At 37.1% G+C, this 14,079-nt stretch overlaps 1 protein-coding gene across 1 annotated transcript; it reads right to left on the bottom strand.

The window, feature by feature from the left end:
- Positions 1–402: 402 nt before the first annotated feature.
- On the bottom strand, positions 403–7,405 carry LOC143628594 (putative manganese-transporting ATPase PDR2). Its single transcript, XM_077098144.1, has 21 exons — positions 7,302–7,405; positions 6,665–6,953; positions 6,477–6,566; positions 6,173–6,363; positions 5,990–6,062; positions 5,725–5,897; positions 5,030–5,201; positions 4,385–4,489; positions 4,180–4,290; positions 4,013–4,099; positions 3,743–3,925; positions 3,475–3,651; positions 3,270–3,349; positions 3,068–3,176; positions 2,840–2,968; positions 2,641–2,706; positions 2,453–2,524; positions 2,169–2,320; positions 1,980–2,091; positions 1,795–1,911; positions 403–1,701 (listed from the first exon to the last, which is right to left on the bottom strand). Exons 2-21 carry the CDS (start codon positions 6,911–6,913, stop codon positions 649–651), a joined length of 3,501 nt encoding a protein of 1,166 aa, XP_076954259.1. The 5' UTR covers positions 6,914–6,953; positions 7,302–7,405; the 3' UTR covers positions 403–648.
- Between the last annotated feature and the right edge of the window lie 6,674 nt (positions 7,406–14,079).

Below are 14,079 nucleotides of genomic sequence, written 5' to 3'. Positions count from 1 at the left end.
GCATTTTAGAGAGATAAAGGTAGAGAGAGGTTAGAGGATTCTGACAATGCGAGCCATATAAGGTTATATTGCTTGTATAATTTAACTAAAAAAGGCATGGTGATTTAAGTTGTCAGTTGCTTATAAATAGTACGTTTGCAGTGTACGTATGGCTACTACCGAATTGTACGATATATGGAACCAAGTAAACGTTGTAGATCATTTATATATGTACATTTTTAATGCGGTTGAACTTTATACTTTTTTATTTTACTTGGATGGATTTAGAAAATGGTGTGTAGTAAATACGCATACACCAAATGTCTACAATACTAAAATAGCATCATGACATGATAAACCAAACTTGAGGTCCGGACGACGAGGGTTTTAGCTTGGTTCAACTAGCCAATGTGAGGTTTTTTAATATAAATAGCAGGACGTATAATATTTAATTTTTGAACAATATACCACCTTTGAAATTTTAGAGAAAAACCAGATCAGTCTAACAAGAACATTAATAACGTCTTTGACAAAGCCTTTAATCCCATGGTAAATAAGCAACTAATCAAACAAAAAATGGGGAACCAAGAGTCACCGACGTTGTATGAATAGACTTATTACCACAGAATAAATATCCAAAATGTTACCAAAATCTGTGTAAAACCAGCCTCAGTCAGACTTTTGCTTGCTACCATCTACTAACTTTGCCTTTTTGATGGTCGGCATTTTACCAGGAAAAGCCCACCTCAAGAACCTTTCCCACGTATAGCACGTCAAGAACATCAACGCTGCCCATATCAAAAGCTTGTCACGCAACTCCGTTGGCAAAGGCACCAGTTTCAACCAATCGTTTAAATCCCGAAACATATCAGAAGTAATCACGGTAAAGAACGCAACCGCACCAAAAAGTGCAATCTTAAACGGCTTGTTTTCTGATATACTCTGGTTAAAAGGATGACCCATGTAGTTAACCGCAAAGGTAGCTACTTGGATCATCATACTGACCATGTAGGACACCGTGTTCACCAGATTACTCTCAAATTCGGAATCAGGTTCGATGCATTCGTCTGGCATGTGTTTCTCTGCTTCTTTCACTGATGAAATCAAGAAAAGGATGTGGATAGCAAACTGGCCGAGTAGAGATAAAAATACGTAAAAGCAGAAGACGTTCAGGTGGGGCCGCTCGGCAGAGAGTGTCGGCAGTGGCCGGGCGTGTGAGATGAATAAGAAAAAGGCAGCGGTGAATACGCCACTAATGGTGGCCTGAACGTCTCCTAGTTTAACACCGTCTAAGTACATGACACTCAACACGTACGCAGTTGCAAGGCAGTTAAGTCCAAGAATCTTGAACATTTGCAGGGTGGTGACCAGAGTGCTCCTACCTTGGCGGATAATGTCGATGGTTGGGGAGACGGATGCGTGCTTGGCAGTGAAAGGTGACGCCATTGATGCATCACCAAGTTTGACTATAGGAGCACGACCATCATCGCCTTCCTTTAAATCATCCATCATTTTCTTTAGCTTCTGCCTTTGAGCCTCTGCTGGTGTGAGGTGGCGGTTATTGGCAGCAGGGGTGATGCTGCTTGAACTTGGTTCAGTAACGGACTTGGGCTTCTTCGGCTTAGAGGGCTTTGTTTCTGACGAAGACTTTGTTTCTGACGACGGCTTGTCACCAGGACTTGGTGGCGGTATTGCATTCAGTAAAGCTACCCCTACATGCGCCTGAAAATACATTAACGTGTTAATTATCATATTATTACATTAAGAGAATAAAAACTTTGAACAAAAATGATTAAGAGAATGTGTACGCGTTACCTGCTTCAAAGCTCCAACATCATTAGTGCCATCACCACACATCAATGTTACCCTTCCAGATGATTTAAGAGTGGTCATTATAAGTTCTTTTTGTTCTGGTGCCACCCTAGCAAATACCTAATAATTTAATTTTGTTAGTGTGACACTGTTAAAAATCATGTTTATAATGTTAGAAGAGTTGCAACCTTAACATATGGAATCACACTGGCAACAGCAGAGGTCTGAAGCAACATTTCAAAGCAATCACCTCCAATACAAAGATCATGGCTTTCAGCTAAAGCCTCAACCACTTCTTCACTGCAAATAACACGATCAACAAACATCTTAGAAATATTTAAAAATATATACATTATTTTAGAGGCGGCATAAATAACCTGTAGGTCAGGATCTCCTTTTCATCAGGTGAAACCCACTCAAATTGTTTCTTGTTCTTCGTTGGGACAAGAATCAATGCCGGTTTTGATATTATATTAACTTGGCGTGCAACATGGCAAGCCGTCAATGCTTGATCACCAGTAATCATCACCTAAAACACAGAAAATTAACATCAATATTGTAATAATAAGCATTATGCAAACTTAATAGTTCTGTAGTAGAGCTAAAATTCTGTTACACAATTAAAATAATAAATAAAGAAAACTAAATCCGTGCCACTCACCAGATCGTGTGACGACTTTTTTAACTCAAGCAAAACACTGGCAGAATCTCCTCTGATGGGGCAATTAAATACCTAAAGTTTGTCCAATAATGGCAAATATGTTAACGAAAGCATATTGCTAATACATATAGGAAAATGCAAAGTATAAAACATTTTAGTGAATGAATACTAGATGTATATTTTCATACCGCAAAACCTGCAAAGGTGAGCCCAGTTTCCACTACCTCCCTGTCCAAGTTTCTAGCTTCACTTACCTATAACCATTTAACAAAAAGCAAACAATTTTGTGAAACAAGCATAATGCTGATCCATATGTGTATATATAATTATGTGACATGTATGTATATTAGTGTATATGAATGTATACATGTGTGTGTGTGTGCATACCGTCATATCAGGAAGAGGTTTATAAGCTAAAGCCAGAACACGGGACCCTTGACGTGTGTATCTCTTATAGGTGCTTACAAAAAACGAAGGTACATCATTTAATCTTTCTTGAATGGTTTCTGGTGCGCCCTGAAATTATAACAAGTCGCATGAGATATAACCAAATGAGTGAAATGGTTGCACACAATGGGAAGTACAACTTGGTCAATGTTGACCTTTGACATATACCTTTACAAATGCATAAAATTGCTCTTCTGTACGAACCACAACTGCCATTCTTTTCAAGTGAGACGCGAAGTGATGCCTCTGAACAATTTGGACAGCACTGCCACCTCCCCTGCAAATAATAGAAAAAAATGTGTCACAAGTTTCTAGAAGTTCCTTGAAAAAAATGTGTAAAAAGTTTCTACAAACTAAATGAATGACTTACTTCTTAGGCATGGCTTTCTCATCAGATTTATAAGTCCAATCTATCCCCTTTATTGCAGCCTTCTCAAGAGGATCACCAACCTATAAGCAATAATATCATTATATAAGTATGTTTTAATTAAGTTTCATGTTAGTATATTCCAGTTTCAGTAAAACCAGAAACAAGAAAATCTATAGAACAAAGATAAACAACAAAAAGTAAATACCAGCTTATTGTCTACAAAAACCAATGCATGACATGTAGCAAGAATTTCCAAAGTGCGAGTTGGCACTTTTTTAGTATCTGTTTCTAAACCAATATCATCACTCAACCCACCAACTCCAGAGAACTCCATGTCATCAGATGTCAGTGTTCCCGTCTTGTCAAAACAGCATATATCAACCTGCAGAATAACCATATATGAAATGATAAAATTCTAAAAGAGATCAAACATTTAAACTCAAATAACACATAACTAAAGTAGATTTGCACACCTTTCCAGCAAACGGTATTCGAAATGGTTCTGTACAAAATATACCGCGCCGTGCTAATGCAATCAAAGATGTATTAACAGCTATAGACAACTCCATTGGCAGCTCAGGCGGGATCACGGAAGTTATAATTAAAGAACAGCTCAAAAGAAGCTTGTATCTACTCCGGTTAGGATCCTCAAGCCCCTATATCAATTAAAACTTTATTATACATGATTAACTTATGAACAACAAAATATTGAAAAAGAAATAGTAACCACAAGTTTAGTTTACCTTTTTAAGTACGTAACCAGCTGCTATAATGGCAAAAACAACTAAAAACAAAATAAAAAGTGCACTCTCCCAGCTGTTAGCAGTAACCTGAAAAACATATTATCTATTAAACAATAGTGAAAGAGAAACAACAGGAAAATGTAAAGTGTCGATAATGACGGACTTACCCTCTCGGTTGAAAACAAAATGGTTCTCATTAGTTTCCCTTGTGTTGTTTCAAAGCCAGTTCTTAAAACAATTGCTAAACAGCCACCATCAGGAGTTTTCATATGAAAGGTCTGAATCAATGAACAAAAGAAATACATTTAACTATTAACTGCATAATAAAACTTTTTAACAGAATGAATGTAACATTGGGACATTATGTACAACCTTATCAGGAGTATGCTGCAATATCTTTGTTCCACCGAAAAGAATATGGTTTTTATCCCGTTTAGAAGACAGGCGCTCTTCTGGTCCTCTGCCCGTGATTGACACCTGCCGAACAACCATATTTTTGTACGTTTATTTTAAAAGGGTAAACCAAGTAACGAATACTAAAGTTCAAAAAAAAGAAGTAAAATGTAGACCTGTAAACGAACCGAACGTCCAGTGAACAGTTCGTGAACCCTCAGTGGAAAGTTCGTTTATTTAAAAAATGAACAAGCATGAACAAAAAAATTTGTTCATTTAGTTAAAGAACGAACATGAACACACGTCTTCTTCGTAACGTTCGTTTGTTTACATTCTTTTGGGCTCGTTAGTTTACGTTTGTTAAAGTCCGTTCATTTACGTTTAGTTTTGATAACTTTTTAGGTCCAACATATGGTTCTTCACATTACTTTTAGCCAGTTTTAACACAATTATGTCGTTCATGTATGTTCAGTTATGTTCATTCGTTTAAAATGTTAACAAACATAAACGAACATAAACATGTTCAATCGTTTGTTCAGTTAAAGTTAATGGAACAAACACGAACATGCTCCGTTCAGTTCGTTTACAAGTCTAGTAAACTGAGAGAAAAAAAAAAGTAACCACCTTCCATTGGGGAGTTGACTCGCCTGTGAGAATAGCCTCGTTTACAATAGCAGTCCCTGCTAAAATAAGCATATCTGCAGGAACAGACTTTTCCTCACCATCTTGACCAGCAGCACGACCAACTGACACAACATCACCAGGCAGAAGATCAGTCCCTGCTACCTTTGTCCACCTGCAATAGAAAAAAGACACAGCAAGGCAACAGCTTATAGACGTGAATCCAAAGTTCAGGCCCAGCCCAAAGGGAGGGCTAGGAGAGCGACGGACCCAGGCCCACTCTCCCAAGGGGCCCATAATTGTCAAAAAAAAAATTAGTTATAATTTATATGTAATTTTGTTATAAAACAAAAGCATACAAAATGACTCAATGGTTGAATGGAAAGAGTGCTAGACTATGGAATCAAAGGTTATGGGTTCAATTCCCACAAGTGGTATTCTTTTTTATAGAAAAAAAACTTTCATTTGTATTTTATATGAGTCATTTTAGTAAGTCGTTTATTATTATTTCTTTGTTTTGGTCTGTTTTGGGCTTTTGAAAGACACCCCTATTGGTAAAATTGCCAAACTATTCATCTTATAATTGAGAACGCGATTTTAGGAGCCCTTTTATTACTCGTCCCAGGCCCAAAATTTTAAAGGATTCTCGGAGACGGCCCTGCCAATGTTAACAACAAAAGATAGCATAATATACTTACTTTCCACAACGATACGCCATTAGCATCTGGGAATCTACTCTAACACGCCTCAACTCTGATAAAGTCTTTAACCGATTTTTTGCCATTGTTGACTCAAACATAAACAGCATAAAGAGTGTGAACAGACTGTAATACCAATATTCATCTAGACACCAAAGTCCCACACAGAAGACCTACAGATCAAAGAGAAGAATAACTGGTTATTGAAAAAAGAAGACGAGCACATAAATCTATGTTCTTTAAAATCTGTTTCTTAATATTGAACCTGAAAGACAAAGAAAGGCTCCATGCAGTTCTCTTTCATCAATTTCTGGAATGTTGGCTGGGGATACTCGAATCTACATAGATGTCAAAAATTTTGAATAAGGTAACAGTAATACAAGTGAGTTAAAACTAGACTGCAAAATCAAATGATAAAAGTGGACTTGCAGTAAGTAATGAAACTTACACATTGCGACCCCACTTCTCAGAAGCAACTTGAACTTTAGCTTCAGTACCATATCCAGTGCTTTTGAGATAGTACCCAAAAGTTTCCTTGGATGGATACGGAAGCTTAAAGAAAGTTTTCTTCTCATTTGAATAAATGAAACACTGCTTTCGGAAATCAAAATATATCTCATCTGTCGAAGAGCCTGCCAGCTGGCAAATAAAAAAAATGATATCAAACACATGGGGCATTTAAATTCAACCAAAAACACGAATTTGACATATAAAATGTTCCAACATCTAAGAAAATAAGATGAGTTTATGACCTTCCGGAAATGTAATGGTATAACTTCTTTGGAGCCACAAAATTTAGCTGGAGTGATTTTGCAAGCATTAGCATGCTGAATATCTTTAACCTAGACAAATGAATTACAATAACACACTACATCAAACCAATACCATGATTAAATATGTCATATAACAATATAAACAATCAGTTCAGAATACAACCAACCTTTGAATACTGAACGAAGCATTTAAAATCGACCGACCATACTGTAAAAAGAAACACCAATATATGAACAGCTACCAGCCCACCAAGAATAATAAAAGCATCCAGAAAATCAAAACTCGGTAAAACAACAATCATCCATGTGGCATAAAGTATTGCAAACGGCCACGTATCAAGTCGCCACGCCCAGTGTCTCTTCTTCAGCAAATCAACAGTATCCACCACTTTCCCATTAACATTAAACCTAGTCATATCTATCCCCTTCTAACTCAAAACTCAAATCAATTGCCCCCTGAACAAGTAAATAAGTAAATAAAAAGCCCTAACACAGCCATAAATTATCCTTATAATAAATATATATATATATATATAAACAGTTTTGAGTTCAATTTCAAATCTGCTAACAATCAATTGCCCCTTGAACAAGTAAACAATTAAACAAGTCAATCAAAACCCTAACACGTGTATAAACAGTTTGAGTTCAATTAACTATCGGCAAAATAAGTTCTCAAAACCTAAAAATCGGAACACTGTAAATGAGCATGTAATAACCACAATTAACATCGTTTGACGGTATAATCAGTTATAAATTGAATTAAAATTAAAGATTGAAACTGAAAGCTGATCGGAACTGGCTTACTGAAGGCGGAGATCTGGTGGAAGACGCGATCGGAGGGAAAATAACAAAGAAAGAAGCGTTGCAAAATAACACAACACAAGTTAAGCTTTATTGTTGGATGTTACGGGAACAGTCCCTCTGCTATGTATTTCATCACTTCCTTATTTGGTAACCATTCGCGACTCACGAGACGGTGCCGATATTCAGCTAACCAATAAGGTCTGGTAAATTCTAGTTCGTTTTAACATGTGGTTATGATAAAAAAAAATATTTTTGTTAGATTTGTTGGTATCTAGACGTGTTAAAACGAATTTTAGTTGTTGATAAATTCTTGTATTATTAATTGTCGAGTTTTTGTAAAAATGAAGTTATTTATTATGTTATATTGAACTCAATTTTGTGAAATTGGAACATGGTTGCTACATTTTTAGTTTCTTACGAGTCTTTCAAACTTGCTAAAGCATTTTGTGTGTTTATAAAAATTCATTTTATCAATTCAGGTCTTGTCGTGTTTAATATGTTAGAAAATGATGTGTTTAACACATTATCAGACATGAATGTGGCTCATTTAACTAGTTTATATTTCATGGCTATAAGACAGTTTTATTGAGTTTCATATAAGGAAAAATGATAGAGTCTAGTCTTCTAATTTAAATTAATTAAAAAAAAGTAAAAAAATCACATAACGCATTTTTTTTATTAACAAGTCATATCGCGTTTTATACATAATTGACAACTCTATTTGCATATAGCAATTTTACCAAAAATGTTTTTTTTTCTTTTCAATCCTACGTTATCAACACAATCACAATTCACCAAGCTTTAAATGCTTAAAATGGTGTTTTGTGACCAGTCTAGCGACAAATATATCCAAAAGCTTGATTCTTGATTTGTGCATGAACCCCCCCCCCCCCTGCACCAACACTCATTTGTAGGCAAAAGAAACCCATGCTGGACTCCATGTTGAACCTCATTTAAACTCCATGTTTAACCTCTCATTTTGTAATACATTTTCTACAAGATAACTTATGTTATTATATAAAAGAAAAAAAATGCTGCTTTGAAACTAAAATTATACATACCCAAATAAATGAATATTACAACCATATTGAACATCCAACTCAATCAAAACAATGTCTTGACACATAGCATCACCTTAAGTATCAAGTAGCTATATGAGTGATGGAGTTTGAGAATGCATCATCCATGTAGTAAGCCATTTAACTCATGGCGACATGACTACTAACATGAAAAATATCATCTTTCAACTAGTTTATAAACTTGCAATATATTTTATAAACTTTATAAACATTATGTTTTATATATAAAATAATTAATATTTAAATAAGATAAATTTAGTTGCAAGAATATATAGACAGGTTCAAAATAGAATTCCAAAAAAAGGTGGGGAAATCGCATTCTCTCTCATATAATTTCTGAACCATAATATGAGCTTAACTACGAAATTTGCTCAAGCGTTAAAAGCATCCCTCATAGTTAAGAGCATCCCTCATAGTTGTCGTATGGCATTTGCTCAAGCGTTAACTGCGGCTCTGGGTAAGGTGGTTGCTATGCCAGACTCTGTTGAGACATGGGTGAAACTTTTCTTGTTACCGCGGTGCACGCTGCGTGTTTTCAGACCTTCTAAACGTCAAGAGCGCAGGTCCGGTAATAGAAAGTCTTTGCAATGTCAAAGTATTCAACAAGCACTAGCAAGTTGGGGTGCTAATGATGGTTTTGATGCGCTTATTTTATCCTTTTTTGCCACACCTATAGGGGTGAACTCGAGTCATGGGGAGCCTATCGCTAAGCACGATGATGTTGCGGTATGCGCCAATGTGAAACAATGTTTACGAAAAGTGACGGACGGGCATTTTACTGCCGCCATTAAAGTATTATGCTCTTCAGGGGTTGCAACTTTCGGCAATGACACTTTGAAAGCGTTAGTGGCTAAGCATCCCAATTTGCCCCCGCCGGTTATGCCTGCTTCATTGCTTTCTGAGCCTCCTCTTGTTGTTGATGAGGATTGTGTGCTTTGATGCATTAAATCCTTCCCTAAAGGGACGTCATGCGGACGAGATGGATTGAGGGCACAACATATTTTGGATGCATTTTGTGGAGAGGGGTCGCCGATCGCTGTTGGGTTACTAAAGGCTACTACTGCAATGGTTAATTTATGTTTGGGGGGAAGATGCCCAAGGGTTTTGGCAGAGTTCATTGCGTCGGCTCCTCTCACACCGTTGCTCAAACCGGACAATGGGATTAGACCCATTGTCGTAGGTGCCATTTGGAGAAGATTGATCTCTAAGGTGGCTATGAGGGGTGTTGGGAAAGACATTACTAAATACCTGTGCGACTTTCAGTTTGGGGTGGGAGTCCCTAGTGGTGCAGAGGCCGTTCTTCATAGCGCGAACAGGTTTTTAAGTAAGTTCCATTCTGATGGGTCATTGGCTATGCTTACTATTGATTTTTGTAATGCCTTCAACTTGGTGGATAGGACTGCCCTTCTGAATGAGGTTCGGGCCCGATGTCCATCTATTTCCTTATGGGTGAACTTTTTATATGGGCAACCGGCCAGGCTATATGTGGGGGATGACCACATTTGGTCCACCACTGGGGTTCAGCAGGGGGACCTTTGGGACCTCTTCTTTTCGCCTTAGTTCTGCACCCACTTATTCATCTAGTCCAGAGTTCCTGTAAGCTTCTATTTCATGCTTGGTAGCTAGATGATGGTACAATTATTGGGGACTCTAAAGAGGTTGCCAAAGCTTTAGATATTATCAGATCGGAGGGTCCCCGCCTGGGCCTTGAACTTAATATTAAGAAAACCGAAGTATTTTGGCCGTCGTGCAATAGGGTTAAGGTGCAGGAGGGGGTGTTTCCCTGTGAGATTGGAAGACCGGTGCTAGGTGTGAAACTCCTCGGGGGAGCCGTTAGCCGGGATGTGGGGTTCATCAGTGAACTTGCTATGAAAAGGGCTTCGCAAGCTGTGGAGTTGATGAGCTATCTCTCGCATTTGCGGGACCCTCAATGCGAGCTCCTTTTGCTCCGCTCATGTATGGGAGTTGGAAAGTTGTTGTTTGGTCTTAGAATATGCCAACCTGTGTATGTAGGGGAAGCAGTTTATGTGTTTGACAATGGCCTTCGGGGGGCGATTGAGGACAACTTGGTTTGTGGTGGTCCCTTATTTGGAGATTTTCAATGAAGGTTGGCATCACTTCCGACTCGTTTTGGAGGTTTGGGTTTATGTTCAGCTTCAGACGTTTCTACTTATGCGTTTGTGGCCTCGAGGGCGCAATCTTGGGAATTACAAGACCACATTCTTCGAGGTTGTGGTATTGATGGGTTTGACTCCGATTATGGGAGTGCGATAGATCGGTTGCACATTTCACTTCTCGATTTTGACATTAGCGGTTTCTCTAATAAAGACACCCCCCCCCTCCCCTAAAGCCCAACATGCTTTGGCGAGTGCCCTTTATAGTGGAATCATCAAGAGTTTGGAAATGAAGTTTGATTTATCCTCTCGTCAAAAAGCGGTGTGTGAGTGTCTTCGGGCTCCTCGGGCTCAAGATTTCTTAAGTGTTCTCCCTATTGAAGGATTGGGCCAACATATGTCGGCTTTGGAGTATCGGGCCATCCTGAAGTATCAGTTAATGATCCCTTTGTTTCCGGTAGATGAGCCGTGCCCGGTTTGCCGTAAGGTTTGTTTGGATTCTTTTGGCGAGCATGCGGTTCACTGCAAAGAGTTGCCTGGGTTTAAGTACAGGCATGATTTGGTGAGGGATGTTCTATGCGATGTTCTTAAACGAGCCGGAATTTCGGCTCAAGAAGGAAGATCTACATTATGACTGGCCGATATACTTGTTTTTGGGTGGGTAGGGGGAAAACACGCTTGTGTCGACCTCACAGTAGTGTCCCCTCTTGTTGGGATTAGGGACACTGGATTTTTAGCAGGCCAGGCAGCATTGAAGGCGGCATCGAGCAAGGTTGCTAAACACGAGAGAGCTTGTTTGGAGAATCAACACGTGTTTATCCCCTTCGCCTTTGACACTTTTGGTTTCTTAGCTCCGGATGCCGTGGACCTTTTGAATAGGGTTCAGAAAGTTGTGTATAGTAACGTATCAGCCCATAAGAATCAAAACTTTGTTTTTAGTCGGATTGGGTTTGCTATCCAAAAGGGGGTTGCGGCGCAGCTTGTTGCCCGCTTACCTGCCACTTTATTGTAAATCGTTTGGATGTTTCTATGAAATATAAAAATCTATGATTGTCATGTAAAAAAAAACTACGAAATCTCCAAAAGTCAAAACCAAAATCAAAATAAAACGTCGTTGAATATCAAGAATCTTCAGATCGTTTGAAAATTGATGATTTAATGAATAAACTGATGTATATGGGGCTGTAGAATCATAAATCGATTATGAAATTGGAGTTAAATACACCAATTTTCTGCATTTAATCTTGAACCATTAGCAAATTTACAAAAATACCTATTCTACAATAGTCTATACATTCTACATAAACACTTGTACTTTTAGCATATAAAACTATTTCAGCATATAAAACTACAGTAGCCTATACATTCTACAAATACTCCCTTATTAAACATCTCATGTAGTTGTAATCTTTGATTTGAAACAACCAAACAGAAAAAATTATAGATTCAGGATTTCGGGAGAAGTCCTGTTTAGTTATTAGTTATTTGGGCTTTAATAAAGTCTAAAGCTAGTTATTAATTGAGCATTTGATATGGCCCAACTCAATAAGTGCAAAACCCATTAATATATTTATGAAGTGTTGCTAAAGTAATAAATAGCAAATGACTCAATTTATCTATACTATATATAAAGCATGAGTTAGGTACCTCTTAAATTTTAAGAGTACTAAATTCATTGCTTTATATACAACACATAATGCATCACAAATTTAAAAACTATGGGTAATTAAGTCTTTACTCACAAATCTTACATAACTTATCATTTTTTTCAAAATATACTTACAACTTTGGTCCCTCAACTTCACTACCTTTTTTGTAAAGTTTAATCATAGTTACACATATGTCCTCCTAATTCAAAACTAACTACCCCACGACTTTTTAACGACCATAACTTTTTCACTCGTTAATATTTTTTAAAAAAAATTACATCATAAAAACGAGCATTTTATTCTCTTTAATTTGATTATGATATTGCTATAGTTTTTTAGTTTCAAAAGTTAGCATGTTACGCTTACCATAATAAAACCGTGTAACATGTCGAGTCGGGCGAGCTCGGGTTATTTGCAAAAGTACATTATGGTCAGAATGAGTCAATACAAAAAAATGTTAATTTGGTTCGGGTTCGAGTAGAAAGGGCTTAGGTCAGAATGTTGACGAGTCGGAACGGGTTTGAGGCCAAACGGGTTGGTTTAAAAAAATGATTTGTTTTGAATTACTGTATATTTCAAGTTTGCCTTTTGATTTTCGTTACATGTTACGCAGATACCGTTGTTTACCTGTACCGGGGCCGATAAGCACGTGTCCATCACCACGTAACGCACATAACCCAATCTTGCTAAGGGCTCAACCGAACACCCTACACCGTTAATCGGCATGAATTAAACGTGTGGTGTTGGTTAAGCATGTTTTAATGTTCGTAACGTACATTCCCGTCCGGTTACGCGTGTTCAATCTTCGATTACACGCAACTGGCTTTGCACGAGTTACATGTCCAATTTTAGACTGCGTGCGCACTGTCATCAGGTGACGTATGTACCGACACGAACTGTGCATTCAATCTAAAGTTGTGTGCACGCCCCGCTACATCGCGCGGACACACGGCTAGTTTTTAAGTAGGTGGGTGTATAGTTGTACACGACTTGTACTAAAAACATTTTATCAAGATATGTTCGAATCTGGACATGTGGACATGCAAAGCACGAGTCAACTTCAGAAAGCAAACAAAAACATTAAAATTGGCCATTTCATGCACGTGTAATTTATGAAGTATCGTACAATCATTTGCACCAACTATTGGTGGACAAATTGGTGGTCGATATAAAATGTCATCTTTCTTGTGAATAATAGGAGTTAAAGATCATTCTTAACCTATCATTTATCCTGAATTTTTTATCTCTGTAATTACAATAAAAAAAATATTACATTTCTCTCTACTTTTTAATAAGTCTGGTGTAAATTTAACTATTATCATTAATCCTTTATGGCTTGGTTGGTTATTTGTTTTTGTTTCTTCATTTTACTTGTAAGTTCGGGTCTCTTGCGGCTTGTAAGGTTTTCTTTTTCATTTGTAGTATGTTTGGCCTTTTCAAAAAGAAATATAAAAAAAAAAAGAAAAAAATCATTTGTTATAGTAATTTGAATATTATTAATATTGTTTTGTATACATAAGAATGATTAAGTTTATTTACTCATTCAATCTCAACTAAATACGATCTCAACTAGATACATATTGACGTAAAAACATTATTTACCATACAAAGAATTTATTATACGTTGTTGTAAATACTATTGTTATTTCTCCGGATAACAAGAAACATAACATGATACTTATGTTAAACTTCTATATTATTATTATTATTATATTCAAATAGCAAGCAATAATACATTGTTGCTTTGGTTATTTAATTAAACATTTTCTTGATAATTTATGACCCTATAATCATGTCACTAGTAACGTCATCACAAATTGTGTCTTTGGAACCCAACATTAGCATATACAACAATCTAGTTCGAACTCTTAGTGTGAAAAGTACAAATTCTAGTGTGGAAAGTTAAAACTGTAGTGAGAAAAGTTCAAAATCTTTG

Source organism: Bidens hawaiensis, unplaced genomic scaffold (genome assembly GCF_021521415.1).
Source record: "Bidens hawaiensis isolate Kalapana, Puna unplaced genomic scaffold, B.hawaiensis_p1.1 tig00005028_1, whole genome shotgun sequence".
NCBI classification, from domain to species: domain Eukaryota; kingdom Viridiplantae; phylum Streptophyta; class Magnoliopsida; order Asterales; family Asteraceae; genus Bidens; species Bidens hawaiensis.
The sequence above is the reverse complement of the archived record's forward strand: the minus strand, read 5'-3'. Positions and strand labels throughout refer to the sequence as shown.

Excerpts from the sequence above, each read along its gene's own strand:
- LOC143628594 (XM_077098144.1), bottom strand. The coding sequence starts at position 6,913 with ATGACTAGGTTTAATGTTAATGGGAAAGTGGTGGATACTGTTGATTTG. Across the intron at positions 6,364-6,476 it reads TACCATTACATTTCCGGAAG|CTGGCAGGCTCTTCGACAGA; the intron begins GTCATAAACTCA and ends TTTATTTGCCAG. Across the intron at positions 2,525-2,640 it reads TCACCTTTGCAGGTTTTGCG|GTATTTAATTGCCCCATCAG; the intron begins GTATGAAAATAT and ends GACAAACTTTAG.